This window comes from Manis javanica, chromosome 10 (genome assembly GCF_040802235.1).
Source record: "Manis javanica isolate MJ-LG chromosome 10, MJ_LKY, whole genome shotgun sequence".
Lineage (NCBI taxonomy): Eukaryota > Metazoa > Chordata > Mammalia > Pholidota > Manidae > Manis > Manis javanica.
The window spans coordinates 1,207,673-1,229,194 of record NC_133165.1 but is presented as its reverse complement, the minus strand read 5'-3'; the positions used below and the strand labels follow the sequence as shown (position 1 = coordinate 1,229,194).

The 21,522-nt window shown below is 65.4% G+C and overlaps 5 protein-coding genes, 1 long non-coding RNA gene and 1 pseudogene across 22 annotated transcripts; 3 read left to right on the top strand and 4 right to left on the bottom strand.

The window, feature by feature from the left end:
* Window positions 1–206: 206 nt before the first annotated feature.
* On the bottom strand, window positions 207–1,261 carry LOC140843918 (uncharacterized). The gene is made up of 3 exons (XR_012121832.1): window positions 1,156–1,261; window positions 543–584; window positions 207–286 (listed from the first exon to the last, which is right to left on the bottom strand). It is a non-coding gene; the product is annotated as an uncharacterized lncRNA (long non-coding RNA).
* A 176-nt stretch (window positions 1,262–1,437) lies between these two features.
* On the top strand, window positions 1,438–7,000 carry RHOT2 (ras homolog family member T2). 8 transcript variants are annotated; one of them, XM_037005704.2, is made up of 20 exons: window positions 1,438–1,583; window positions 1,691–1,749; window positions 1,832–1,913; window positions 1,987–2,030; window positions 2,836–2,889; window positions 3,284–3,336; window positions 3,410–3,518; window positions 3,709–3,810; window positions 3,882–3,980; window positions 4,076–4,184; window positions 4,269–4,389; window positions 4,799–4,883; window positions 4,970–5,112; window positions 5,192–5,292; window positions 5,362–5,492; window positions 5,600–5,686; window positions 5,774–5,896; window positions 5,982–6,184; window positions 6,432–6,591; window positions 6,832–7,000. In XM_037005704.2, the coding sequence occupies exons 1-19, from the start codon at window positions 1,547–1,549 to the stop codon at window positions 6,553–6,555; spliced, it is 1,866 nt and encodes a 621-aa protein (XP_036861599.1). In that variant the 5' UTR covers window positions 1,438–1,546; the 3' UTR covers window positions 6,556–6,591; window positions 6,832–7,000. The 8 variants fall into 8 exon arrangements, with proteins under 8 accessions (XP_036861599.1, XP_036861608.1, XP_036861603.1 ...); XM_037005713.2 differs by having other exon boundaries at window positions 1,464–1,558; XM_037005708.2 differs by having other exon boundaries at window positions 1,484–1,558; window positions 1,696–1,749.
* A 1,343-nt stretch (window positions 7,001–8,343) lies between these two features.
* Window positions 8,344–11,014, top strand: RHBDL1 (rhomboid like 1). 3 transcript variants are annotated; one of them, XM_017643800.3, is made up of 8 exons: window positions 8,345–8,509; window positions 8,937–9,095; window positions 9,333–9,557; window positions 9,634–9,782; window positions 9,879–9,991; window positions 10,064–10,164; window positions 10,242–10,302; window positions 10,379–11,014. In XM_017643800.3, the coding sequence occupies exons 1-8, from the start codon at window positions 8,471–8,473 to the stop codon at window positions 10,648–10,650; spliced, it is 1,119 nt and encodes a 372-aa protein (XP_017499289.1). In that variant the 5' UTR covers window positions 8,345–8,470; the 3' UTR covers window positions 10,651–11,014. The 3 variants fall into 3 exon arrangements, with proteins under 3 accessions (XP_017499290.1, XP_017499289.1, XP_017499287.1); XM_017643798.3 differs by having other exon boundaries at window positions 8,934–9,095; XM_017643801.3 differs by lacking the exon at window positions 9,333–9,557 and having other exon boundaries at window positions 8,344–8,509; window positions 8,934–9,095.
* Window positions 11,015–11,140: 126 nt separating this feature from the next.
* Window positions 11,141–12,724, bottom strand: LOC108386100 (uncharacterized; annotated as a pseudogene).
* Window positions 12,650–15,009, top strand: STUB1 (STIP1 homology and U-box containing protein 1). 2 transcript variants are annotated; one of them, XM_037005751.2, is made up of 7 exons: window positions 12,650–12,877; window positions 13,431–13,629; window positions 13,719–13,884; window positions 14,100–14,187; window positions 14,318–14,374; window positions 14,460–14,576; window positions 14,646–15,009. In XM_037005751.2, the coding sequence occupies exons 1-7, from the start codon at window positions 12,719–12,721 to the stop codon at window positions 14,769–14,771; spliced, it is 912 nt and encodes a 303-aa protein (XP_036861646.2). In that variant the 5' UTR covers window positions 12,650–12,718; the 3' UTR covers window positions 14,772–15,009. The 2 variants fall into 2 exon arrangements, with proteins under 2 accessions (XP_036861646.2, XP_036861645.2); XM_037005750.2 differs by having other exon boundaries at window positions 14,082–14,187.
* JMJD8 (jumonji domain containing 8) lies at window positions 13,961–16,691 on the bottom strand. 6 transcript variants are annotated; one of them, XR_012121831.1, is made up of 10 exons: window positions 16,463–16,691; window positions 16,301–16,399; window positions 16,121–16,169; window positions 15,939–16,035; window positions 15,787–15,855; window positions 15,574–15,693; window positions 15,419–15,486; window positions 15,211–15,340; window positions 15,042–15,138; window positions 13,961–14,453 (listed from the first exon to the last, which is right to left on the bottom strand). XR_012121831.1 is itself a non-coding variant. In XM_037005758.2 (10 exons), the coding sequence occupies exons 1-9, from the start codon at window positions 16,555–16,557 to the stop codon at window positions 15,058–15,060; spliced, it is 813 nt and encodes a 270-aa protein (XP_036861653.1). In that variant the 5' UTR covers window positions 16,558–16,676; the 3' UTR covers window positions 13,961–14,453; window positions 15,042–15,057. The 6 variants fall into 6 exon arrangements, 5 of the variants coding, with proteins under 5 accessions (XP_036861653.1, XP_036861654.1, XP_036861657.1 ...); XM_037005758.2 differs by having other exon boundaries at window positions 15,206–15,340; window positions 16,463–16,676; XM_037005761.2 differs by lacking the exon at window positions 13,961–14,453 and having other exon boundaries at window positions 14,908–15,138; window positions 16,463–16,690.
* Window positions 16,692–16,802: 111 nt separating this feature from the next.
* Window positions 16,803–21,415, bottom strand: WDR24 (WD repeat domain 24). Of its 2 annotated transcripts, none has more exons than XM_017643890.3 (8): window positions 20,277–21,415; window positions 19,584–19,761; window positions 18,775–19,447; window positions 18,124–18,242; window positions 17,925–18,046; window positions 17,729–17,833; window positions 17,309–17,649; window positions 16,803–17,208 (listed from the first exon to the last, which is right to left on the bottom strand). In XM_017643890.3, the coding sequence occupies exons 1-8, from the start codon at window positions 20,755–20,757 to the stop codon at window positions 16,855–16,857; spliced, it is 2,373 nt and encodes a 790-aa protein (XP_017499379.1). In that variant the 5' UTR covers window positions 20,758–21,415; the 3' UTR covers window positions 16,803–16,854. The 2 variants fall into 2 exon arrangements, with proteins under 2 accessions (XP_017499379.1, XP_017499380.1); XM_017643891.3 differs by having other exon boundaries at window positions 19,584–19,840; window positions 20,277–20,426.
* Window positions 21,416–21,522: the final 107 nt, after the last annotated feature.

Genomic DNA, 21,522 nt, shown 5'->3' with positions numbered 1-21,522 from the left:
ACCACTGTGAGCTTGTGGACTGGCTGAGCTTCCCGGCACCCACCCTCATGGAGGTGAGCATCCCAATGGCACTGCAGGTGGGGACGGTGCCTACCTGCCCTGCCACAGCAGGTCGGGTCCCTCCACAGAGCCTCGGCTGTCCGCCGCGCCCCCTCGCCGCCTTCTGCCCCTGGGACGGGGCGCTGCTGGTGTGCGCCGGCCTGGATGTGCACCCGGAAGTGGTCTTCTACAGCCTCTGCCATAAGCAGGCACGTGCACCCTCCCCTTGTTCCATGGGGGCCCAGGGCTGGGGTGGGGAGGGGCCCAGGGCTGCGGTGGGGAGGACTCCAGGGCTGGGGAAGCCCCCCACCCAGTGCCTCGTGCCTGCAGGTGGTGGAGATGATCCCGCTGCCTTTCTCTGCTATGTCCCTGAGTCTGTCCCCCTGGGCCCACCTCATGGCCATTGGCTTTGCTGGTGAGTGCTGGTGAGCAAGCATTCCAGCCTGTCTTGAGTGGGGCTGAGGGGGTTCACCTGTGCCCCCACCTTGAGATATGGTCCTCACCTCTGCTTCAGGTCCCTTGTCCCTGAAGCGAGGAAAGGACACCTGCCCTAGGGGTTTGGAGGGTCAGATGGTGAGGGATGTGGAGTGTGGAGCAGCCCTGCTCAGATTGTGAGCCCCACCCTTGACCCTGGGGCTTGGCGGACAGGCCCTTGAACACAGGTTTCCTCAAGGCCCCAGTGTCCAGCTAGAGGCAGAGCTGGGGATGGGGGTACCCCTGGACCCTGAAGCTGCCCCTGCCCAGGCCCACCCCTGTCTGCCTGCAGGTCGTGTGCTAAGGCTGGTGGACTGTGAGTCGGGGTCTGCACAGGACTTGGCTGGCCACAGCGACTCCGTATGGCTCTGCAGGTCCGCCCCTGCCTCCCGGCTGCTGTTCACAGCCCGCAACGAGATCTTGGTGTGGGAGGTCGCAGGCCCCCGACCGGCGGCGGGGACCGTGGGGTCAGGTGTACCCTGCCCGTATTACCGGGCGCCCGGCTGGAGCAGAAGCTCGACCGAGAAGCCGTGCTGGCCGTGGGCCTGATGACTCCGTGGGGTGGGCCGTGCTGGACGTGCCCACGACTCTGTGTGCGCGTCAGGACCCTGAACGTGGGTGAAGGGCTTGTCCATTCTTTACCTGAGGGCTTTTCCTGCTTCTGCCTTGCGGTTCAAATAAACGTGTGTGTTGGCTTGTGGCAGTGTCTGCCGGTCGTTCCGGGCTCCCGCCCTGGGCCTGGCTCTCCTCCTGGCCGTCGCCCAGCCCCAGCCCTCCTGCTCCTCGCCAAGGACTCTGCCCTGTGCACCTGCGGGGGCGGCGCTGCCTGGCGTGCGCGCTGGGAGCTCGGGGCGGAGGGCCGGCGCGGCGCCTGCAGTGCCCCGCGCGCCCGCACGGTGGCGCGGCGCGAGCCTGGCCGCTCTGGGCCGCCCGGCTCGTCAGCGCGGCTGCGCGGGCGGGGGCCGGAAGTGCGGGCGCAGGCGAGAGCGCAGGCCCGGGGCGCCGGGTCGAGGCTGCGCTCCGGGAGGCCGCCATGAAGCGGGATGTGCGTATCCTGCTGCTGGGCGAGGGTAGGCGGCGGGGCGGAGGCCGGGGTGTCGGGGCGCCGGGGCTGGGCCTCCCCGGGCGGGGGGCGCCGCGACCTTGGCCGCCGCGCTGACCGCGCCGCCCCGCGCAGCCCAGGTGGGGAAGACGTCGTTGATCCTGTCGCTGGTGGGCGAGGAGTTCCCGGCGGAGGTGAGGCCCGCGCGCGCCCGCGAGCCCCGCGCGCCCCCCCCCTCCCCCCCGCCGCCCGGGTCACCCTGCGCGGTCTCCCCAGGTTCCTCCCCGGGCCGAAGAGATCACCATTCCCGCAGACGTGACCCCGGAGAGGGTGCCCACCCACATCGTGGACTACTCAGGTAGGCCGCCCGCCGCCCGGGGCTCCCGGGCCCCTCCGCCGGGCGCGGCTGCAGCGGGGTCTCCTCCCTCCAGAAGCCGAGCAGACGGCGGAGGAGCTCCGGGACGAGATTCACAAGGTAGCGTGCGTCCGAGGGCCCCGGGGCGGGCCGACGGCCCGATGGGCGTCGTTCTCCCGGGGATTGGGTTAGGGTGCTCAGGGCGCCCTCCACCTCCGTGCTCCTGCCGTGAGCCCAGCACTGGGAGTTGTTGGGGCCGGCTCGCCACGCCCAGCGCTGCCTGCCCCGGAGGGCCCTGGGGAACGACTTCGGCGTCCTTCAGAGTCACCCTTCACGGATCCCTGTGTTCTGGCCGCCTGACCCCCCCCCCCCACAGCGTCCAGTCCACCCTTCTGGACCTCCGGGCCCCCTGGATGTCGTAATGGAGGCTGCGGGCCGCACAGCCACCAGTCTGTGCTGCGGGGCCCCTGTGCCCAGGCTGAGCACAGAGGAAGCTGCCTGTGGCCCCGCCTGATCTCCCCAAGGCCTCTGTCAACTTGGGCACCACTGTGCAAGGAGCCCGCAGCTGCCCAGGGGCAGCCCTCTGCCATTTTGACCCTCGTGCTGCAGTTCCCACCATCTCTCTGCTGCAGTGACGCGGGAGTGGAAAGTGGAGGTCAGGGCCGCGGGGCCAAGCCCCGGGGTGGCCGTGCTTGTCCTGAGCCCTCCGGGGGACCGAACCTGCCGAGCTGCAGGTTCAGGGCAGAAGCAGTCCGGGAAGGGCTTGTTGGGTGTGAGCCACTGACTGCCAGTCACTGGTGTGATGTGGCCAGGGCACGCAGGCTAGAGGGCGACCAGGGAGGGGCGGGCTCAGGCCTCGAGCCACGTTGGGCAGCGGTGACCAGGAAGCCTGTGGTCACACTGTGGCACACCCCTCTTCCCACAGGCGAATGTGGTATGTGTGGTATACGACATGTCTGAGGAGGCCACCATCGAGAAGGTGAGGCAGAAGGGTGGTACTGCTCCTGAAGATGCTGGCTGGGTGTCCAGCTGACCTGAGCGCTGGGCCACTCTCAGCCTCCCTCTCACAAGGGTTTGGGGGGGCCTCCCAGAGCCACCCTGGGTGATGGGGACCCCAACAGCCTCTCCAGGGAGCTCTTGACCCCACCCCCACCTCCCCTTGGACAGTATGGATGACCATGCTTCTGAGACAGATCTGTGGGAGGGGCTGCTGACCAGCCCTTGAGGGTGTTGGAAACTGCTCGGAAGAGAGGAGGTCCCCCCAGCTGGCTGCTCTCCCCCAGTAGTGTGCCTGTGGCCCTCAGCGGGCTGAGCTGGGCCAGAGCTACTGGACAGGCAGGCAGGCCCTCTCACTGCCAGGCCTTGTCTTTCAGATCCGCACCAAATGGATCCCGCTGGTGAATGGGGGCACTGACAAAGAGCCCAGGTAATGGGCAGGGACCGGGGAGCTGGGCCCCACCAGCTCTGCGCTTGCTGGTGACCAAGGGCCTCTTCCCCAGGGTCCCCATCATCCTGGTGGGCAACAAGTCAGACCTGCGGCCAGGGAGCTCCATGGAGGCCGTGCTGCCCATCATGAGCCAGTTCCCTGAGATCGAGACCTGTGTGGAGGTGAGCGGGTGGGCGGGGATGGGAATGCATGTGTTGGTGGCCCCTGGGCCCTGGGATAGGCCAACCATTCATGGAGGGCAAGTGAGGCCTTGCTTTCAGGGGAGGGACTGGTGACCCCCAAGCTCGCGTCTTCTGGGGCCCCTGGAGTCTCCTCGTGTTGGCACCCCTCAGCCTGCACATACCCCTTCAGTGCTCAGCCAAGAACCTGAGGAACATCTCAGAGCTGTTCTACTATGCACAGAAGGCCGTCCTGCATCCCACAGCCCCGCTCTATGACCCTGAAGCTAAGCAGGTGGGCGCAGCGGGTGCGAGGGTGAGCTGTGCTTGCTGTGGGGGCGGGTGCTGAGCCAGCTGTCCCTGCAGCTGAGGCCCGCGTGCACCCAGGCCCTCACACGCATCTTCAGGCTCTTGGACCAGGACCAGGACCAGGTGCTCAGCGACGATGAGCTCAACGCTTTCCAGGTGCAGCCCCATATCTGCTGGCAGTGCCCGCCCCGGGCTGCAGCCGCCCTCCGCCAGCAGCTGACTGGCTAACGGCAGCTTTCTCCCGGAGGCAGAAGTCCTGCTTTGGGCACCCCCTGGCTCCTCAAGCCCTGGAGGATGTGAAGGCAGTGGTGTGCAAGAATGTGGTGGGAGGTGTGCAGGACGACCGGCTCACCCTCGACGGTGAGGCCCCCTGTCCTGCCTGTTCCCCTGTTGTGGGGGTCCGGTGAGCCCAGTGCAATCTCCGCCCTACCCCTGTCTAAGTAGGCTTCCTCTTCTTGAACACACTCTTCATCCAGCGCGGCCGCCACGAGACCACGTGGACCATCCTGCGGCGCTTTGGCTACGGTGACACGCTCGAACTGACTGGCGACTACCTCTTCCCACCGTGAGTGGTGGGCGGGGCTCAGGGCCCCTCTCCCCTCTCAGCACCAAAGGGGCCCAGGGTCACTGGAGGAACCCCACGAGAGTCGGGGCCCCCTGGGCTGGTGTGGGGTTAGAGTGCTTGCTCTAGGCAAAGTGCTGGGTGGTATCGCCTGCCAGGACAGCCACTGGGAGGTGCTCCTCTGTGGGTGGCAGGTGGGGAGCAGTGCCACGCAGACAGCCCCAGATGCATACCTGCCCACTCTGCCGCCATGGTGCTGAGCCCAGGGTGGGATGTGGGGTGGGGAACCTCCTGGTCCCACCGGGAGGGTCCGACCTCTCTGATGGTGCAGCAGAGTGAGACATAGGAGGGACCCTGAGCATGGTGGGCACAGGGCTTCCCTCGGATCTGACGGTCCCCTGCTATCCTGCAGGCTCCATGTGCCCCCCGGCTGCAGCACTGAGCTCAACCACTTTGGCTACCAGTTTGTGCAGAGGGTGTTTGAGAAGCATGACCAGGTGAGGATGCTGTGCGCCCCTGCCTTGCCCCCACCGTGCCCTCCGCCATGCGTCCTGGCTTCCCGGCATAGCCCCTCTACCCGTAGGACCGTGATGGCGCCCTCTCGCCTGCAGAACTGCAGAATCTCTTCAGTGTGTTCCCCACCGCTCCTTGGGGTCCCCAGCTCCCTCGTGAGGTCCGTACAGAGGCTGACCGGCTGTCCTTGCACGGGTACCTCTGCCAGTGGACGTAAGTGTAGCCCCTGCCCCCTGAAATACAGCCCACCTCACCGGTTCTGTGGTGACACGCCCACCCCTGCTGTCCTCAGCCTGGTGACCTACCTGGACGTCCGGCGCTCCCTTGAGCACCTCGGCCACCTGGGCTACTCCACCCTCTGTGAGCAGGCTTCCCAGGCCCACGCAGTCACAGGTGGGTGCCCCAGCCCCTGGCCCTCCCAGCAGCTCCCACCTCGGGCTTATCCTCACTACCCCCCCACAGTGACGCGGGAGAAGCAGCTGGACCAGGAGAAGGGGCAGACGCAGAGGAATGTCCTCCTGTGCAAGGTGGTGGGGGCCCGTGGAGTGGGCAAGTCCACCTTCCTGCAGGCCTTCCTTGGCCGTGGCCTGGGGGTGAGCTAGTGTCCTGTGCTGGCAAGGGGCCTGGCTCCCGCTGGAGCCTGGGGACGGGCAGTCTGGGGAGCTGTGGGGCCAGGGAGCTCAAGTGTCCCCTTCTTCAGCACCAGGACAGCAGGGACCCCCCCGAGGAGCCCATCACCCATGCCATCGACACACTGCAAGTCAATGGGCAGGAGAAGTACCTAATAGTGAGTGGGGGTTCCCCGTAGAGCCTGGGTGCACACTGGGAACACTGTCCCAACGTGCCCTAGAGACTGAGGCCCCTCTCTGTGCAGCTGTGTGAGGTGAGTGCAGACAGCCTGCTGGCCAATGCGCTTAGCGCCGCCTGTGATGTCGCCTGCCTGATGTTCGACCACAGCAACCCAGGGTCCTTCGAGCTCTGCGCCAGCGTCTACAAGGCAAGGCGCTGTGGCCGGGGCCCAGTGGGCACGGGAAGCTTGCTGTGGGCAGGGGCCCTCAGCCCCTCTTGTGGCCTCCCCACAGCAACACTACATGGACGGGCAAACCCCCTGCCTCTTCGTCGCCTCCAAGGCAGACCTGCCTGAGGGTGCCCTGCTGCCGGGATTGTCCCCAGCCGAGTTCTGCCGCCGACACCGGCTGCCCGCCCCTACCCCGCTCTCCTGCACTGGCCCTGCTGCGCCTCGCACTGCTGTCTTCACCCAGCTCGCCACCATGGCCACCTTCCCGTGTGTACCAGCACCACAGCCCCTGCCCCAGGGTGCCCACTGTCCCTGTCACAGGGAGAGCAGCACAGTGGAGGGCAGGATGGGGGTGGTCAGGGTGGGCCTTGGCCCTGGCGCTGGTGCCTAATGGCCCCACAGACAAGGAGCAGCTCTGGGGCTCTGTGGTCTTGCAGTAGACAGGGTTGGGGGTACAGCTGCAGGCTTGGGGCAGCACCCCCAGGATGTTTCCAGCCAGCCCCTTTGCCCGCAGCCACCTGGTCCGTGGGGAGCAGCCCGCCACCTCCTGGCTTCAGGTGACACTAGGCGCTGTCGGGGCCGCTGTTGCTGTAGTCCTCGGCTTCTCGCTCTACAGGGTCCTGGTGAAGAGCCGATGAGGCCCCGGGACCTGCAGTCTGCTCTCAGCCCCCAGGGTGCGGTGTGGGGCCACCAGCTGGGGAGGGGGCGGGGGTGGGAGGCTTCTGTCTATACTTCACTTTTGAGGGTGGGCCGCTCTCGCTGAGCCCCAGGGTGGGCCCCAAGCTCCCAGCAGCCTGGATGCTGCCCAGCCACAGATCCGAGCGTTACCCACCTTGTGGGCATCATGAGGGGTGGGTGAGGAAGCCAGTGACCCCAGACCCAGATCCTCAGGGCTGTACTCTCTTCTGGTCCAGGTGGCCAGTGGGTATGATGGGGTCAGGGGCAGATGGGGGAGACAAGAAGTGGCTGGACCTTGCGCAGCCCCCCATCACCGCCACCACACTTGGAATCGGGTTCAGGGCTGCATCCCTCATGGGGAACATGAGGCTGCATTTCCTGATTAAACTTCACTTGTGTCTTGTCTATCTCGGACCCTTCTTTCTGAAGGTGACATTTTGAATCAACCAAAACATGTTCTTTGTTGGTGCCAGCTGGAAATGTCCCTCCTGAGCCCCATGCCCCCGCTCTGGGCCTGGTCCCTATCCTGAGGCCATGCTCAGGCCAATATAAGGTCCATGTGTGGCTCGGCTGTGGCCAGGGAGCCTCTGCATCCATTAACGTCCATGCTGACCTGAGACAGGCTGGAGGGGCCCCAACACCCAGGGGTATCCTGAAGCCTGCCCCCTGCGGAGCCAGGTGTGCTGAGGATGCGGGGTGTGCCCAGTGCCCTGCTTCTGCTGTGTACGTGGCCCTGGTATGGGGAAGGCCTGTTCCTCCCACTGGGAGGCAGCCAGAGAGCTCCACCTTGGGGGCAAGGACAGAACCCCCTTCTCGGCAAAGCAGGGAGTCTCTGGCTTGGGGCTGAGCACCGGCACCTGCCGACCAGACTTGCTTGGCTGCATCCTGGAGCCTGGAAGCAAGGGTTTGTGGCTGGGTGGAGGGCCTCGGCTGCCCAGACGTGCACCCCCTCTCCATCCTGCTGTCAGAGTTGTCCTGTGCCAAGCAGGCCCTTGAGGCCAGGGCCTCCCCCAAGACCTGACCTGCTGTTTGTGGGAGGGGCAGGGGTCTGCTGCAGACCCACAGGGTCTTGTGCCTGACCCAGAAGAGCCCAGTCAGGCTTGAAGCCCTATCCCTGCCAGCCTCCCAGTTTCCAGGAGGGCAGAGTGCTGCTTGGCCGCTGCACCTTCAGAGTGCTGGGGTTCGGAGGCCCCGGGAGGCCTTGACTGCGCACGTGTCCCTGTAGCTCTGCTGTGCCCTTCTGGAGGGGCAGCCTGCTCTCTTCGGGAAGCCGGGGCCCTCCCTGTCCCGGTGCCGTCCGTCATGGCTGCAGGGGCGGTCAGGGGTCTCCAGCCCCTGGGTGTGCGTGGTGCGCTGGTCTGCGGCTGGAGCAGCGGCAGCTGCAAGGAGCCCCTCCCACCTTTATGGGTGGCCTTCTTGCCTGCTGGGTGGGGCCGTGGCGCCCACGGGCTGCGGAGCACGAGGGGGCGCCTTCAGGAAGCCCCGGTGAGGGGAGTCGGGCAGGGCGGTGGTCCAGGAGGTCTCCCCCAAAGAGGTGGCGTCGGGGCTGAGGCCCCAGCCGCGGGCGAACGCGAGGCGTGCGCTGGAGTGGCTGTGGTGCCGTCCGGGGACTGTTTCCCAGCTGTTGTCCCCGAGGGGAGCAGGGAGCTCTGGCAGCGCGGTGGGGGCGCCGCTGCAGGCGAAGGCGCTCGCGAGCAGGGTGCGCGCGTGTCCCGGCCGCGCGTGGCGGCGCGGCGGTGGCGCGCGCGCTGGGGGCGGGCGGCTCCGTGACGCGGCGAGCGGAGCGGGCGGGCCGGGGCGGAGCGGACTCGACCGCAGAGCAGCCCCTCCCGGCCGCGGCCGCCGACCCCAGCCCCCGGCCCCCGGCCCGGCTCTATGGACAGGAGCTCGCTGCTGCAGCTTATCCAGGAGCAGGTGCGTCGGGTGGGTGGGGGGCTCGGCACCGCCCCGCCCTGGGCCCTCGCTGTTGGGCTGAGCTGGGGGGACAGAGCGCCCAGGGAGCCCTGGCCTTCGCGGGACCCACTCCTCTAAGCCCCTTCTCTGCACGACCTTGGCCCCTGCCTGAAACCCCAGGAGAGGATGAGCCCGACCGGGGCGCCTGGGGAGGGGCGGGCGTTAAGGGGATGCTCCTCAGATCAGAGCACTACCCTTCCGAGTTGGGCAGGGCAGAAAAGAGGGGGGGACCCCTGAGAGCTGAGGAGCCGCTGCACTGGGACCATGTGGGCGCAGAGCCTGACTGGAGGGCTCAGAGCCTGCCTCTCCCAGCTGGCCTGGAACAGCCTTGTGGTCTGGGGACTGGGCCTGCACTCAGCCTTGGTCGGCGGCCCCCCCACCCCAGCAGCTGGACCCTGAGAACACAGGCTTCATCGGTGCGGACACCTTCACTGGCCTGGTGCACAGCCATGAGCTGCCCCTGGACCCAGCCAAGCTGGACATGCTGGTGGCCCTGGCCCAGAGCAATGAGCAGGGCCAGGTCTGCTACCAGGAGCTGGTGGACCTGGTCAGTGCCACAGTTGGGTGGGCAGCAGGGGTGGGGACCCAGGCCTTGGAAAACACAGTGCCCTGCAGCGGGGGGTGTGGGCAGGCAGCCCCTCCTCCCTTGCCCTTCCCAATGGGGAGGGCTATGCGGCAGGGTAGGGCCTCAGACCCCCTGCGGAACTGGGTGGGTCACATGGGCAGGCAGACCGGTAGTGGGAGAGGGGATGGTGGCCCATGTTTAGGGAACCCCCATCTCCAGATCAGCAGCAAGCGCTCGAGTAGCTTCAAGCGGGCCATTGCCAACGGACAGCGGGCACTGTCCCAGGATGAGCTGCTGAACGAGCCGGGCCTGGGCATCTACAAGCGGTTTGTGCGCTATGTGGCCTATGAGATCCTGCCCCGAGAGGTGGACCGCCACTGGTACTTCTACCGGCACCGCAGCTGCCCACCCCCCGTGTTCATGGCCTCGGTCACCCTTGCCCAGGTGTGCCCGGTGGCCTGCACCCCTGGGAGCCGCCTGCATCCCTGGCGTGCCTGGCCCTGATGCCCGTCTCCCCCAGATCATCGTGTTCCTGTGCTATGGGGCCCGCCTCAACAAGTGGGTGCTGCAGACCTACCACCCCGAGTACATGAAGAGCCCCCTTGTATACCACCCTGGCCACCGTGCTCGGGCCTGGCGCTTCCTCACCTACATGTTCATGCATGTTGGGTGAGTGGGGGCCCACCTCGGCACCCCTTGAGGAAGGGGGCTGGCAGCCTGATGGCTGACCTCACCCCTCATACCCATTTGCTCCAACATGGCCAGGCTGGAACAGCTGGGGTTCAACACACTTCTGCAGCTGATGATTGGGGTGCCCCTGGAGATGGTGCATGGCCTGCTCCGAATCAGCCTGCTCTACCTGGCCGGCGTGCTGGCAGGTAAGGCAGGCATGCACCCCCCATGCCTCACTGGCAGGCCTTGCCCTCACGGTTCGCCCTTTGCTCACACAGGCTCCCTGACCGTCTCCATTACTGACATGCGAGCTCCTGTGGTGGGGGGCTCTGGCGGAGTCTACGCCCTGTGTTCGGCACACCTGGCCAATGTCGTCATGGTAACAGGGCAGCCACTGGGGTGGGGGTTGGAGGGGCTCACACAGCCTGCCTCACAGCCTCTCTCACATCCTATCAGAACTGGGCTGGGATGAGGTGTCCCTACAAGCTGCTGAGAATGGTGCTGGCCCTGGTGTGCAGTAAGTAAGGGACCAGGGGGCTGGGGGCCCTCGGCCTACTGCCAGAACAACTCCCACCTGCCACCTCCCTCTGCAGTGAGCTCCGAGGTGGGCCGGGCTGTGTGGCTACGCTTCTCCCCACCACTGCCCGCCTCTGGCCCCCAGCCCAGCTTCATGGCACACCTGGCGGGTGCGGTGGTGGGGGTCAGCATGGGCCTGACCATCCTGCGCAGCTACGAGGAGCGCCTGCAGGACCAGTGCGGCTGGTGGGTGGTGCTGCTTGCCTACGGCACCTTCCTGCTCTTTGCCATCTTCTGGAACATCTTTGCTTACGACATGCTAGGTGCCCACACCCCGCTGCCGCCCTAATGGGCTCCCCAGAGCTACAGGGGACAGGGCAAGTGTGTGTGGGCCAGCCCCTAGGTGGCCCTGCACATGAGCCCTCTGCGAATGTCCATCTTGAGTCTGCTCCTTCTTGGGAGTGGGTGGCCCCATAGCCCACTGAATCCAGGCCAAGTCTTATACCAGCCCTGGCCACCACTCCCACACCTGGGGGACAGGACTTCTGGGCCAGCTGGTGGAGGTACCCAAAGGTGGCCCCAGAGAAGATCATGTCTCAGCCTCACCCCCTGGACTTGCAGTCTGAGCCTTTTTGGACAATGAATAAATATTTTACACAGCACCAGGTGGCTGTGCCAGGGCCGTGGGGGATGCTCTGGCCTCCACCACACTTGCTGAGCAGGCTGTGAGGTCCCTTTCCTCCGTGTAGACAGCCTGGGCTTCCCTGTCACTCCTCTGCGTCTGGTATGAGGTGTATGTTTGGGTGGTGGGAGTCCCTGGGGGCACTGCGAGCCTCATAGTCAGGAGTGCAATAAGCATTTATTGAGCTTCCACAGCAGCCAGTCCTGCTTGTCCAGCTCGTGGACCAGAGAGACTGCTGGCCTGCAGTTGCATGGCAGGTGAGCAGACCCAGGGCCACAGCCAAGCTCAGTCTGCCTGGATCCTTCGCTTGTTGGCTGGCCCAGCATCCTGAAGGGGTGGCTGGGGCTGGGGCCAAGGTCAGGCAGCACATGCGAACGCAGCCTCCCCACAGCCCAGGTCCACAGTGCCGTCTCCATTTGGTGAAGGGTCCACAGCCCTGAGGCACTGCCAAAGGAGGAACAGAGGGAGTCTAGGGCCCCGGGCACACTGGCCACCCTGCCTTGCCGGGCAGCTCTGTATACTCCACCCTGACCAGGATCCTGGATGCCCTCCCACCCCAGGAGGCCCCTCACCTTAGCTCAGGGCTGTGACTTGCTACCGCACACGACCCAGGTACACAGGTCATGCGTGAGGGTGCGCCGCAGGGCTGGCAGGGCCAAGTGCCTCGGTGGACATGAAGGCTGCTGCGTTGGGACTGCTGCGGGCAGGAAGGGCCAGCACTCGGGTCCTGCCTGTCTCGGAACAACCAGTAATGCTCGTGTCAAGGATGTGGCCATTGGCCCGTTTCACAGACAAGGACACTCATTAATAGTCCAGGTCCCACTCACAACTCCGCCAGGGCGTCCAGCTCGCCAGATTAACCCAAGGAGGCGGTGGAGCCCACGCCCCGGACGGCGAGGCATTCCATGGAGGCTGCCCGCATGTCCAGCAGGAGGGACAAGGCAGTGGCCGAGCGCCGGACCACCAGCTCCAAGGGCCTTGGCGGTCACAAGCTGCCTCAGGCGTCGGCCAGACCGGGTCGCGGCTCACGACGTCGGGCCTGGTCAGGCTGCCCGCCACGCCCCCCGCCCGCGCCCCCCGCCTGGGCGCCCCTCACCGACCAGCTTCCACTCCAGCGCGCCTCGTGTCACGTGCCTCTCCACTCGGTCCCCGCTGGCCGCGGGAAACTCTTCTCGATACGTCGGGAAGGGTGGTCACGGAGAGTCCCAAAGTGGGGGCTGCCCTTCCAACCGAACCCCACCGCCCTACCATCGGTCCAGAGTTTCCAACCGCCCCTGGGGGCCCGCGCGCGCCCGCAGCATCTCCCCGTGCCGCGCCAGGACGGCTGCCCACTGGCCCGGGCCCCACAGCCCACAGCCGCGGGTAGCCAGGTCCGCGCTCCAGGGCAGGGCGGGCTTCCGTCGGCACGACGCCCCCTCGCGCGGGGCCGCCGCCAGCCGCCGCAGCCCTCGGCCGCGCCTCCCCGCACCTCTGACGTCGGGGGCCGCGCCGCCGCGAGAGCTCGCGCCCGGCCCGGCCCGGCCCCGGCGGGCCCCGTCCCCGGCGGGTTGGGCGCACGCACGACCCCGCCCACCGTGCGCGCCCGGCCGCCCCGATGACTCCGCCCCTCGCGGCCGGAAGTTCCGGTGGCAGAGCGCTGGACCGGGCCCGGGCGGATCGAGGGCTCGGGCTGCGGGCGCAGGGCGGGCCGGGCGCGGAGCCTGGGAGCGGAGCCCGGGCCGTGCCGCGCGGCGCCATGAAGGGCAAGGAGGAGAAGGAGGGCGGCGTGCGGCCGGGCGCCGGCGGTGGAAGCCCCGAGAAGAGCCCGAGCGCGCAGGAGCTCAAGGAGCAGGGCAACCGGCTCTTCGTAGGCCGCAAGTACCCGGAGGCGGCGGCCTGCTACGGCCGTGCCATCGTGAGTGCGCCCGGGCTGGAGTGGGGTGGGGTGGGGCGGGGTGGGGGGCGGGCCCCCGGATTCGTCCTCGCGCCCTCCTCGAGCTCCAGCTCGGCTGCTCCCGTCGACCTTTTGGAGGGTCCTGGTTTGTACGGAGGGGCGTTTGGGCCCCGAGGGCCCAGTGAGGATCTTGTTCCACAGGGGCTGAGGCCGCGGCTCTCTAGCCAGTGCTGCTTGCCGAAGAGCTGTGGCGGTGGGAGCTTCAGGGAGCTTGAGGCCCCCGGGCCAGGCCCGGGGACGCTTGCCTCTTGACCCTGGGCCCCAAGCTGGGGATCCCTACAGGTCTGGGAAACTTACCTTTACAAGACCTACTGGCGTCCAGAGGGTGGACTCAGGCAGGTCTCAGAGCCAGGACTCCACCCTCCACTCATCCTCAGGACCCAGGGGCTTTGAAGCCGAGAAACCTCTAGCGTCTTGACTCCAGCCACCGGCCCCAAGCCGGGACAGGGCCTGGGACAGAAGGGGCAGGCTGAGCTCACTCCCTCATGCTGGCTGGCCTGGCCTTGGTCCCCAGACCCGGAATCCTCTGGTGGCGGTGTATTACACCAACCGGGCATTGTGCTACCTGAAGATGCAGCAGCACGAGCAGGCCCTGGCCGACTGCCGGCGCGCCCTGGAGCTGGATGGGCAGTCTGTGAAGGCACACTTCTTCCTGGGGCAATGCCAGCTGGAGATGGAGAGCTACGATGAGGCCATCGCCAACCTGCAGCGAGGTGGGCCTACAGGCTGGCTGATTGCAAAGGTGCCTGGGGTCAGGCAGGTGGACTGGCCGGAGAGTGACCAGGAGCCTCTATTTCCCTAGCCTACAACCTAGCCAAGGAGCAGCGGCTTAACTTTGGGGACGACATCCCCAGCGCCCTGCGTATGGCCAAGAAGAAACGCTGGAACAGCATGGAGGAGCGGCGCATCCACCAGGAGAATGCTCTGCACGCACATCTCACGCGGCTCATTGTGGCTGAGCGGGAAAGGTGGGCTGTGGTGGTGCAGGCTCCAGACCCCCCACTTCCCATTCCCCTGCCCCAGGTCACCACTCGTGTAACTGAGTCAGAGCACAAGTGTTTATTGAAGGTCAACACTGGCAAGCAGGTGACAGGGAGACAAGGCCCGCACACGCCTGAGGTCGGGGTGAATCTGACCTCTCCTGGCCATACCCATCTCTAACCAGCTCCTGGTCGGCCCCCAGGGAGCTGGAAGAATGTCAGCGGAACCATGAGGGTGATGAGGACGATGGCCACATCCGGGCCCAGCAGGCCTGCATCGAGGCCAAGCACGTGAGGGCGCCCCGGCCCGGGTGTGTGTATGTGTGTGAGACTGGTTCCTTTTCCTTTCGGGCCTGTGTGCCTGCACCTGGGAGGGGAGGTGGGGTGTCTGGCCCACACACAGTCGCTTGATTCTTTGCAGGATAAGTACTTGGCAGATATGGATGAGCTCTTCTCACAGGTGGATGAGAAGAGGAGGGTAAGCACCGGCCTCTGGGACCTTTGGGTAGTAGGAGCTGGACCAGTGTCTCCCTTCGCCCCTGACTTGACCCTGTGTGCTGCAGAAGCGAGACATCCCTGACTACCTGTGTGGCAAGATCAGTTTTGAGCTGATGCGGGAGCCGTGCATCACGCCCAGTGGTATTACCTACGATCGCAAGGACATTGAGGAGCACCTACAGGTGAGGCTCATAGGCAGTGGGAACAGGGCCCATACCCTCGAGCGCCTTCTGACCCTACTGTCACTGCAGCGTGTAGGCCACTTCGACCCTGTGACCCGGAGCCCCCTGACCCAGGAGCAGCTCATCCCCAACCTGGCCATGAAAGAGGTCATCGATGCGTTCATCTCCGAGAACGGCTGGGTGGAGGACTACTAAGGCAGGGCGAGTGAGGGTTGCCAGCCCACCTTGCCCACTACCCTGGGATGGTAGCCCCCAGCCCCTGGACATAGTTTGTGTTCCTGGTTCCCTGCTCCCCGCCACCCCCGTGTCCTCACCCCACCCCCATTAGTTCTGCTCTCTGTCCCCCTTCTGGGCTGGAAACAGCAGGTGAGGGTGGTCAGGGCTGATGCGGCCGCTGCCACCACTGTCCCTGTAATAAAACGTGTGAGCGCTATAGGGGTATGTGCTGGCGTGCGATGGGCTCACCAGCCATCCACTCTGGCTAGCTGAGGAAGGTGGAGATGAAGACACTGGTGTCGAGGTTGAGTGTGGCATGCCACCATCGGTCAGGGAAATACAGCACCTAGGGTGGGGCATGGGTTAGTGGGCCTTTGGCCTGGCCTTATCTGGCCCACCTGCCAGCTACTGACCTCACCAGCCTGGATGGTGCACTCCAGGGGCCGTTCAGATAGTGCCAGGGCTGGATACGTGTCCTGGAGCCAGGCCAGAGTGGTCTTGTTGGGGTGGAACTCAGGCGTCTCCTCAGGGGGGTACAGGAACCAACGCTGGGGTGGGAGCGGTGAGGTCACTGCTGGTGCTCCTGTCAGTAAGCCCCCAAGCCTCAGGCCCTACCCTGTGCTGACCTTGCGGCCGTAGATCACTTCTGAGAACCCAGGCCCGTGCCAGTGGAAGGGCACCCCAGAGCCAGCTCCTGTGCGGTCAGGATGAGCAGCCAGTGAGCAAACCCAGCCTGAAGTTCTCCACCTCCCCAGATGCCCAGGTCCCACAGACCACCCACCTGCAATTCCAAAGCTGTAAGCAGGAGAGGCCCCCAGCAGGCCAAATGGGGGTGGGGAGTAGTGCCGCAAAAGTGATGCCCATTCAGTGAAGTTGTTGTCCCCAAAAAAGTACAAGGTGTCTGCCAGTACGAGAACACAAGAGTGTAGAGATCCTACCACCTGGGCACTCCCAAGTGCCCCCGTCCCACCCCTCGGTCTCCAAAGTTTCTCACCGTTGCCCAGAGAGGTGGGGTCCTGGGGGTGCAGCAGCTGCTCCACGTAATCCTGAAAGGGCAGGTCCACTGCGGGAAACGGGCCTGTCAGACCTGGCTGGTGCCGCCGCCCGATGCTGGCACACAGACTGCCGCAGGGTGGAGCCCCTCACCTTTCTGGTAGGAGTAGGTGTTGGCAGTGCTCAGCCGGACCACGCTGTTCCCAAACGAGGCCAGGAGCCTTTCGCGGGAGCACAGGGTCCGGAACCTCTGGGGGGGGTGGGTGTAGGACTTAAGGCCTGAGGCTCGCAGGCCCGGGAAGCGCGAGGTGGCCGGGAAGGGCGCCAGCACCCACCGAGTTGTCCGTGAGCCCCTGCAAGATGACAGGCCTGGAGAAGGCGTAGCTGCAAAGAAGGGCAGATTCACCGCCGGGTCGGCCGCGCCCGTACGCGTTCGCGCGAGATCACGGGGCGGTGGCCTCCGGGGGCGAAACTAAGGGCGTGGAAGGCGCGGCTCGCCGGGTCGGCGCACGTACTGCTGCACGAACTCGGCGTAGGTGAGGTCCGCCCGGCGCTCCACCGTGCAGCGCTCCTCGGCCACCGCGGCGCTCGGCGTCCCTGGCCCGCGTCGCTGCCTGCGGGACAGCTCATCAGCGGCTTGCCCCGCGCCCCGCCTGCCGCCCGCCGGCGCCGCTCACCATCCTCCGTCGCCCGCCTCCCCGCCGCCTAGCCTGGCCGGAGCCGCCAGCGTCCAGAGCGCGAGCAGCAGGAGCGGCCGCAGCCTGGGCGCCATGACCTGCCGCCGAGAGGCACGCTGGGAGACCCGGCGTCGTGGCTAAGCCGGGCGCCAGGCTCCACCCGGCAGCGGCCGCCTCCGGCCCGCCCCGGAAGGAGCGACTCCGGGAGGCGGGGCCAAGGCCGTCTGCGCGCGGCTGGTGGCACCCGCCATTCCCCACGGCCACAGGGCCCCTCGCCCTCCACCCCTCCCCGTCCCCCAGTGCATGCACAGGGCGGCGGCGGCGCGACAGGCGGCCTCACTGCGGCTCCCACTTCCTTTATTGGGTGCCCATGTCCCACCCCGCCCCGCCGGTCAGGAGTACTCGCACAGATGGCCACAGCCTGCGGGGCACTGCGAGCTACCCTCTAGCCACTTCATGATGTGCTGCAGGTGGCCGCCGTGGCTGCAGCCCTGGCACCACACGAACAGTCCTCGGACCACATGGTGGCAGACAGCGCACATGCTGGCGCAGCGGCGGCAGCGGTCACAGACCCAGCCACGGCTGCTCATGGGCCGCTTGCAGTGGCTGCAGTTGACATGCAGGGTGGTGGACGCCTGGTTGAGGCAGCTGATGGCGCGGCTGGTGCTGAGCTTGACCACCTGGTTGGACACGTTCCAGAGGCAGAAGCGCTGCAGCAGGTCGATGTAGGATGTGTACCAGTGCTCCTGGTGGTGCGGGAAGCGGAGTGGCAGGACAGGGCTGTGGGCACGCCAGGGGCTCACCCCAAGTGAGCAGGGACGGGCCCCCGCAGACCTGGTCACCCACCTGGGTCTGCTCATCGATGTCCTTGCGCACGCGTTCACCCAGCACGATGAGCACAGACACAGCCATCTGCACGTCGCCCTGCTCCGCGTAGAAGCGCAGCATGTCGCACACCAGGGTGCTGAAGAAGTCGGGTGGCAAGCGGCTGTCGTAGAGTGCATGTGAGACCGAGATGAGTGCGAAGGAGGAGTCCACGGGCACCAGGGAGGCTACATCCGCCTCGCTGCCACTCACGTGGGGCGAGTCGGCCTTGTCCTGCAGGTGCTCGGGCCCAGGCGGTGTGTCCACGATCTCGTGGCGTAATGGGAAGGCCTCCTGGGGTAGCACATACTCGGGCTCCTCGGCTGCGAGGCAGGGGTTGGGGAGGCAGGGCCTGAGCCTCCGGCCCCGCTTCCCATCTCTACCTCCCCTCCCCCTACTCACGGTGCGCGTGTTCCGGGTCCAGCAGGTACAGCTCCTCGTCCTCACCCTCCACATCACCCAGCAGGTAGTCAGCGGGCACATCACTGCCCTCGGTCTCTTCGTTATCTGCCGGTGAGGGAGGGAGGGCATTCCAGGAGCAGCTTGCTCTCGAAGCCCTAGCCCCACTCCCGTAAATGCCCAGGACCCCCAAGCCCACCTTCATTGGTGATAAGCGTGGCTGAGGAGTCAAGCAGTACCGTGTCGCTCCGTGTGTCACCCTTGCTCCGGTCTAGCCGGGTCTCACTGCCCAGCCCTGGGGCCATATCCTTCAGGTTGAAACTGAGAGCAGGGAGTGCCAGTGGGTGGGTGGGCTCCAGCAGTCCCACACTTTGGGGAGAGCCGCCCCAGGCATCTACCTGTTCATGAGCGGCAGGCCACAGGAACTGCCCTTGCCCACACTGTGGTTGAGGTTGGTGGTGGGCACCAGGCCAGGGCCACAGTAGATGATCCGCAGCATGGTCCATGTCTGTGCTACCTAGAGGCAGGCACTGGTCACTCATGGGGGAATTGGGTCTCTGGCGACCCATGCAAGCCCCCCTCTACCTGGATGGAACCACAAACCCTCAGTGTTTAGCTGGCCCAGGGACCCAATGTCTTGGCCTGCTCTAGGTGGGAAAACCAAGGCCTATGGGAAAGACAAAAATCCCAGCCTCTGTCCTTTAGAAGCACAGAAGGTGGAAGTTGGAGGTGGCCAACGTGGAACCAAGCCTGAGGTCTCAGGGAGGTGGTGAGGGCCCCTACAGGGCAGAATGGCATAGTGAATCCAAAAGCAAGAATGAGCCAGAAGACGGGGCTTGAGCCCCGCAATGTCCAAGACCTGCACCTCAAGGTGACAATGAAGTCTGGCCTCCTGTGGGGACCTGGGCACCCTCTGTGCTAGGGTGAGGACTGGTGGTGGCAGCACCCTGAGCTCAGCACTGGGTTTGGGGCAGGGTCCGGGGGCAGCAGTGAGGAGACACCGGCCCCAAGGCCACGGCTCCTAACCCCCTCAGCCCAGCTCTACAGACCTGGTTGCGGCCGAGCTCCCGAGCCACTTTCGCATTGTGGTCACACAGCTCGGCCAGTGGCCGGCCAGCCAAGGCATAACGCTCAGCCGTGTCCACAAACCAGCTCATGCTGCCACTGCCAGCTTCCATCTCAAAGATGTTAAGGGCACTAGAGGCAAGACCCGCGAAGGGCTCGGCAGGATCCAGTTTGCGCTTGAAGAAGATTGGGTGACGCCGATCACCAACATAGGGCTTGCGCCCCGGTTCCGTGGCCACTAGGCTCTCCTTAGCAGCAAAGGCCAGGTCCCCAAAGAGGCCATAGCAGAGGCCCTCAGGGTTGGCACGCTCAACAGGCTGGCTGGCATCCCGGAACAGGTGCTGGCACAGCGTGCTGTCCTTGGAGCCGGAGAGCAGGAAGGAAGGTTCATGTGGGTGGCGCCAGGCAATGCCTGTTGTGACATCACGGTGCTCCTCGAACATGGCAGCTGGGACAAAGGGCCGGCGCACATCCCACACATAGATGTTGTGGTCCACCATCATAGAGCATGTGGCTAGGTGGTGGCGGCACTCAGGTCGCCACTTGACACGGGCCACCGAGGCGATAGTTTGCACACAATGCACCTCCTTGGCACGGTGCGTGGTCATGTCCCAGACCTTCACCATCTTGTCACGCCCACCTGTGGCCAGCCAGCCCCTGCGGAAGGCCACAGAGCCCTCAGTGTCCTTTCCTGGGGCAGCAGGGCTCCTAAAGCTCGGTCATAGGGGTTTAGGCGGCCCTTCTGTTAGCCCTGCCTGTCCCACCCACTGTCCCTGCCTCCCCCCCAACACACCTGTCCTCCGGGTGCCAGTCACAGCAGAAGACAGGCCCATTGTGGGCCGTGAACATCCTCTCGCAGCGGTCAGGCCGCCGAATATCCCAGAGCTGCACATTGCCATTCTCGAAGGTGGAGGCAAAGGTGAAGTAGTCCCGGATGCTGAACTGCACGTCCCGCACACTTTCAGACTGGCCTGTGGACAGAATGTCACTTGATCTCATCGAGGTGAACAAGGGAGAGCTAGCTCAAGGCCAGATGTTAGGGAGCAGGGCCTGCCGAGAAAAGAACCAGGCGGGGATCAGGCAGTGCACCTTCTGGGCTGAGGACCTTGGAGGTCCTGGCAGACCTGCAATGAGGCAGCCTGGAGTTGTAAAGCAAGAGGGGAGAGACAGAGGAGCAAATCTGCTCAGCTGCCCACACAGGCTGCAGATCTGCTCAGGCTCTGCCCTCTCCCTTGTCCCATATTAGCCTTGACTGCTGACCTGCAGGTGTATCAGGGCTGCCACCACACTCCAGACATCCCTCATACCTCACCCAGGCCTTCCCCAGTCCCTCCCCTGCAGACCTCCACCCACTCTGCCTCCTTCAGGAAGTGCTCTGGGAGCACATCTGAGGGCCTCTGATGCACACAGCACTTCTCAACCTGCCTGGACAGGCCAACTGCCTGTAGAGATGCACACCTGCCTGACTTGCCTCTGAGGGCCTCACCTGAGAAGGTGCTGACAGAGTCCTTCCTGCGGAGATCAAAGCACTTCATAAAGCCGTCCTGGGAGCCACTGAGCAGCACATGGGCCTCAGTGGGATGGAAGCAGACTTTGTTCACTGTACGCTTGTGCTCTGTGAACAGCTGGTCCTGCTTGTTGCGGGATGGCCGACCCAGGTTCCATGTGACCACCACACCATTGGTGGCCGCTGTGGCCAGCAGGTTCTCATCCATCTGGTGCCAGACAACATCAGCACAGCTCAGATTGAGCGAGGGCTTGCGGCCCACACGCAGGTTCAGCTTCTCCACAAACTGCTCCTCCTCGATGGCATAGATTTTGAAGATGCTGCGGCCCGCCACGACCACCTGGGCTGCATCGCGGCACACACTGATGGCATTGGCTGGGGCATCCAGGTGGCAGTGCATGGTATGGCCTGTCAGCGCACTGCCACCCAGGGCTGTGGTCACACGGGACATCTTCTCCATGGCTGCTTGGGTAGTAGAGGCAGGTCAGTGAAGTGGGCTGGCCTGGTCAGCCTGGGGTGGGAGGGCCTATCAGTTCAGACCCTTCACCCAACAAGGGTCCCCCAAAACTGCTTAGGCCTAGCCTGGGCGATCCTGGTGAGCTGGTCTAGAGCAGTCCACCGTTACTCAGTCAACCTGATGGGCAAGTCCCATCACCCTGGCTGGGCAGTCAGAAGGCGCCAGAGCTGCCCTGAGGCTGGTCAGTCCCATGTCTGACTTCTGAGGAAGACCCTACCTGGTCAGGTGCAGCCCAGGCTGCCCCTCGATCCCCTCCAACAGTCCGATGTGGACAGTCACTGAACCTCCAGACAGTCAATCCCAGCAGGGAAGCTTGGTATTTCCTTCCCAATGTCCACAAGGTCGGCCCCAGGGCCTCCGGGGAGGGGGCAGAGGGGCGCGAGGGTCACAGAGATGTCGAGGGCAGAGCTGTTTAAAGGGCCTGAGGGGTCTGGCGGGGCGGGAGGCAGGTGACGCCGGCGGCGCGGAGCACTGGCTTCTTAGAACCGCGCGGAGGTTGCGAGGGAGCGAAGGCAGCGAACTCGGAGCCAGAGGAACCGCAGGAGCCTCTCCCTCTGACAGCACCTGAACCACGTCCTAAAGTTGCCGGGCCGGACCAGACCGGAACGGCCGCGCCGGAAGCAACTCGTCGCTTTCCCGCCCCTTGCCGGAACTGGTCCTTTTCTTGCCTGTCCCTCGCCGGAAGCGGGCACCCACGCCACGATGGTT

Coding starts and splice junctions, on each gene's coding strand:
- RHOT2 (XM_037005704.2), top strand. CDS start 1,547: ATGAAGCGGGATGTGCGTATCCTGCTGCTGGGCGAGG. Junction 2,031..2,835: donor TCCGGGACGAGATTCACAAG/GTAGCGTGCGTC, acceptor CTCTTCCCACAG/GCGAATGTGGTATGTGTGGT. Junction 5,293..5,361: donor CCAGGCCCACGCAGTCACAG/GTGGGTGCCCCA, acceptor ACCCCCCCACAG/TGACGCGGGAGAAGCAGCTG.
- JMJD8 (XM_037005758.2), bottom strand. CDS start 16,557: ATGGCGCCCAGGCTGCGGCCGCTCCTGCTGCTCGCGCTCTGGACGCTG. Junction 16,400..16,462: donor GAGGCGGGCGACGGAGGATG/GTGAGCGGCGCC, acceptor GCTGTCCCGCAG/GCAGCGACGCGGGCCAGGGA. Junction 15,139..15,205: donor GCACCATCCAGGCTGGTGAG/GTCAGTAGCTGG, acceptor GCCCCACCCTAG/GTGCTGTATTTCCCTGACCG.
- STUB1 (XM_037005750.2), top strand. CDS start 12,719: ATGAAGGGCAAGGAGGAGAAGGAGGGCGGCGTGCGGCCGGGCGCCGGC. Junction 13,630..13,718: donor CATCGCCAACCTGCAGCGAG/GTGGGCCTACAG, acceptor CTATTTCCCTAG/CCTACAACCTAGCCAAGGAG. Junction 13,885..14,081: donor ATTGTGGCTGAGCGGGAAAG/GTGGGCTGTGGT, acceptor ATCTCTAACCAG/CTCCTGGTCGGCCCCCAGGG.
- RHBDL1 (XM_017643798.3), top strand. CDS start 8,471: ATGGACAGGAGCTCGCTGCTGCAGCTTATCCAGGAGCAG. Junction 9,783..9,878: donor TACATGTTCATGCATGTTGG/GTGAGTGGGGGC, acceptor CAACATGGCCAG/GCTGGAACAGCTGGGGTTCA. Junction 9,992..10,063: donor CCTGGCCGGCGTGCTGGCAG/GTAAGGCAGGCA, acceptor TTGCTCACACAG/GCTCCCTGACCGTCTCCATT.
- WDR24 (XM_017643890.3), bottom strand. CDS start 20,757: ATGGAGAAGATGTCCCGTGTGACCACAGCCCTGGGTGGCAGTGCGCTG. Junction 18,243..18,774: donor GGGAGCTCGGCCGCAACCAG/GTCTGTAGAGCT, acceptor GCCTGCCTCTAG/GTAGCACAGACATGGACCAT. Junction 17,834..17,924: donor CACGCTTATCACCAATGAAG/GTGGGCTTGGGG, acceptor CCTCACCGGCAG/ATAACGAAGAGACCGAGGGC.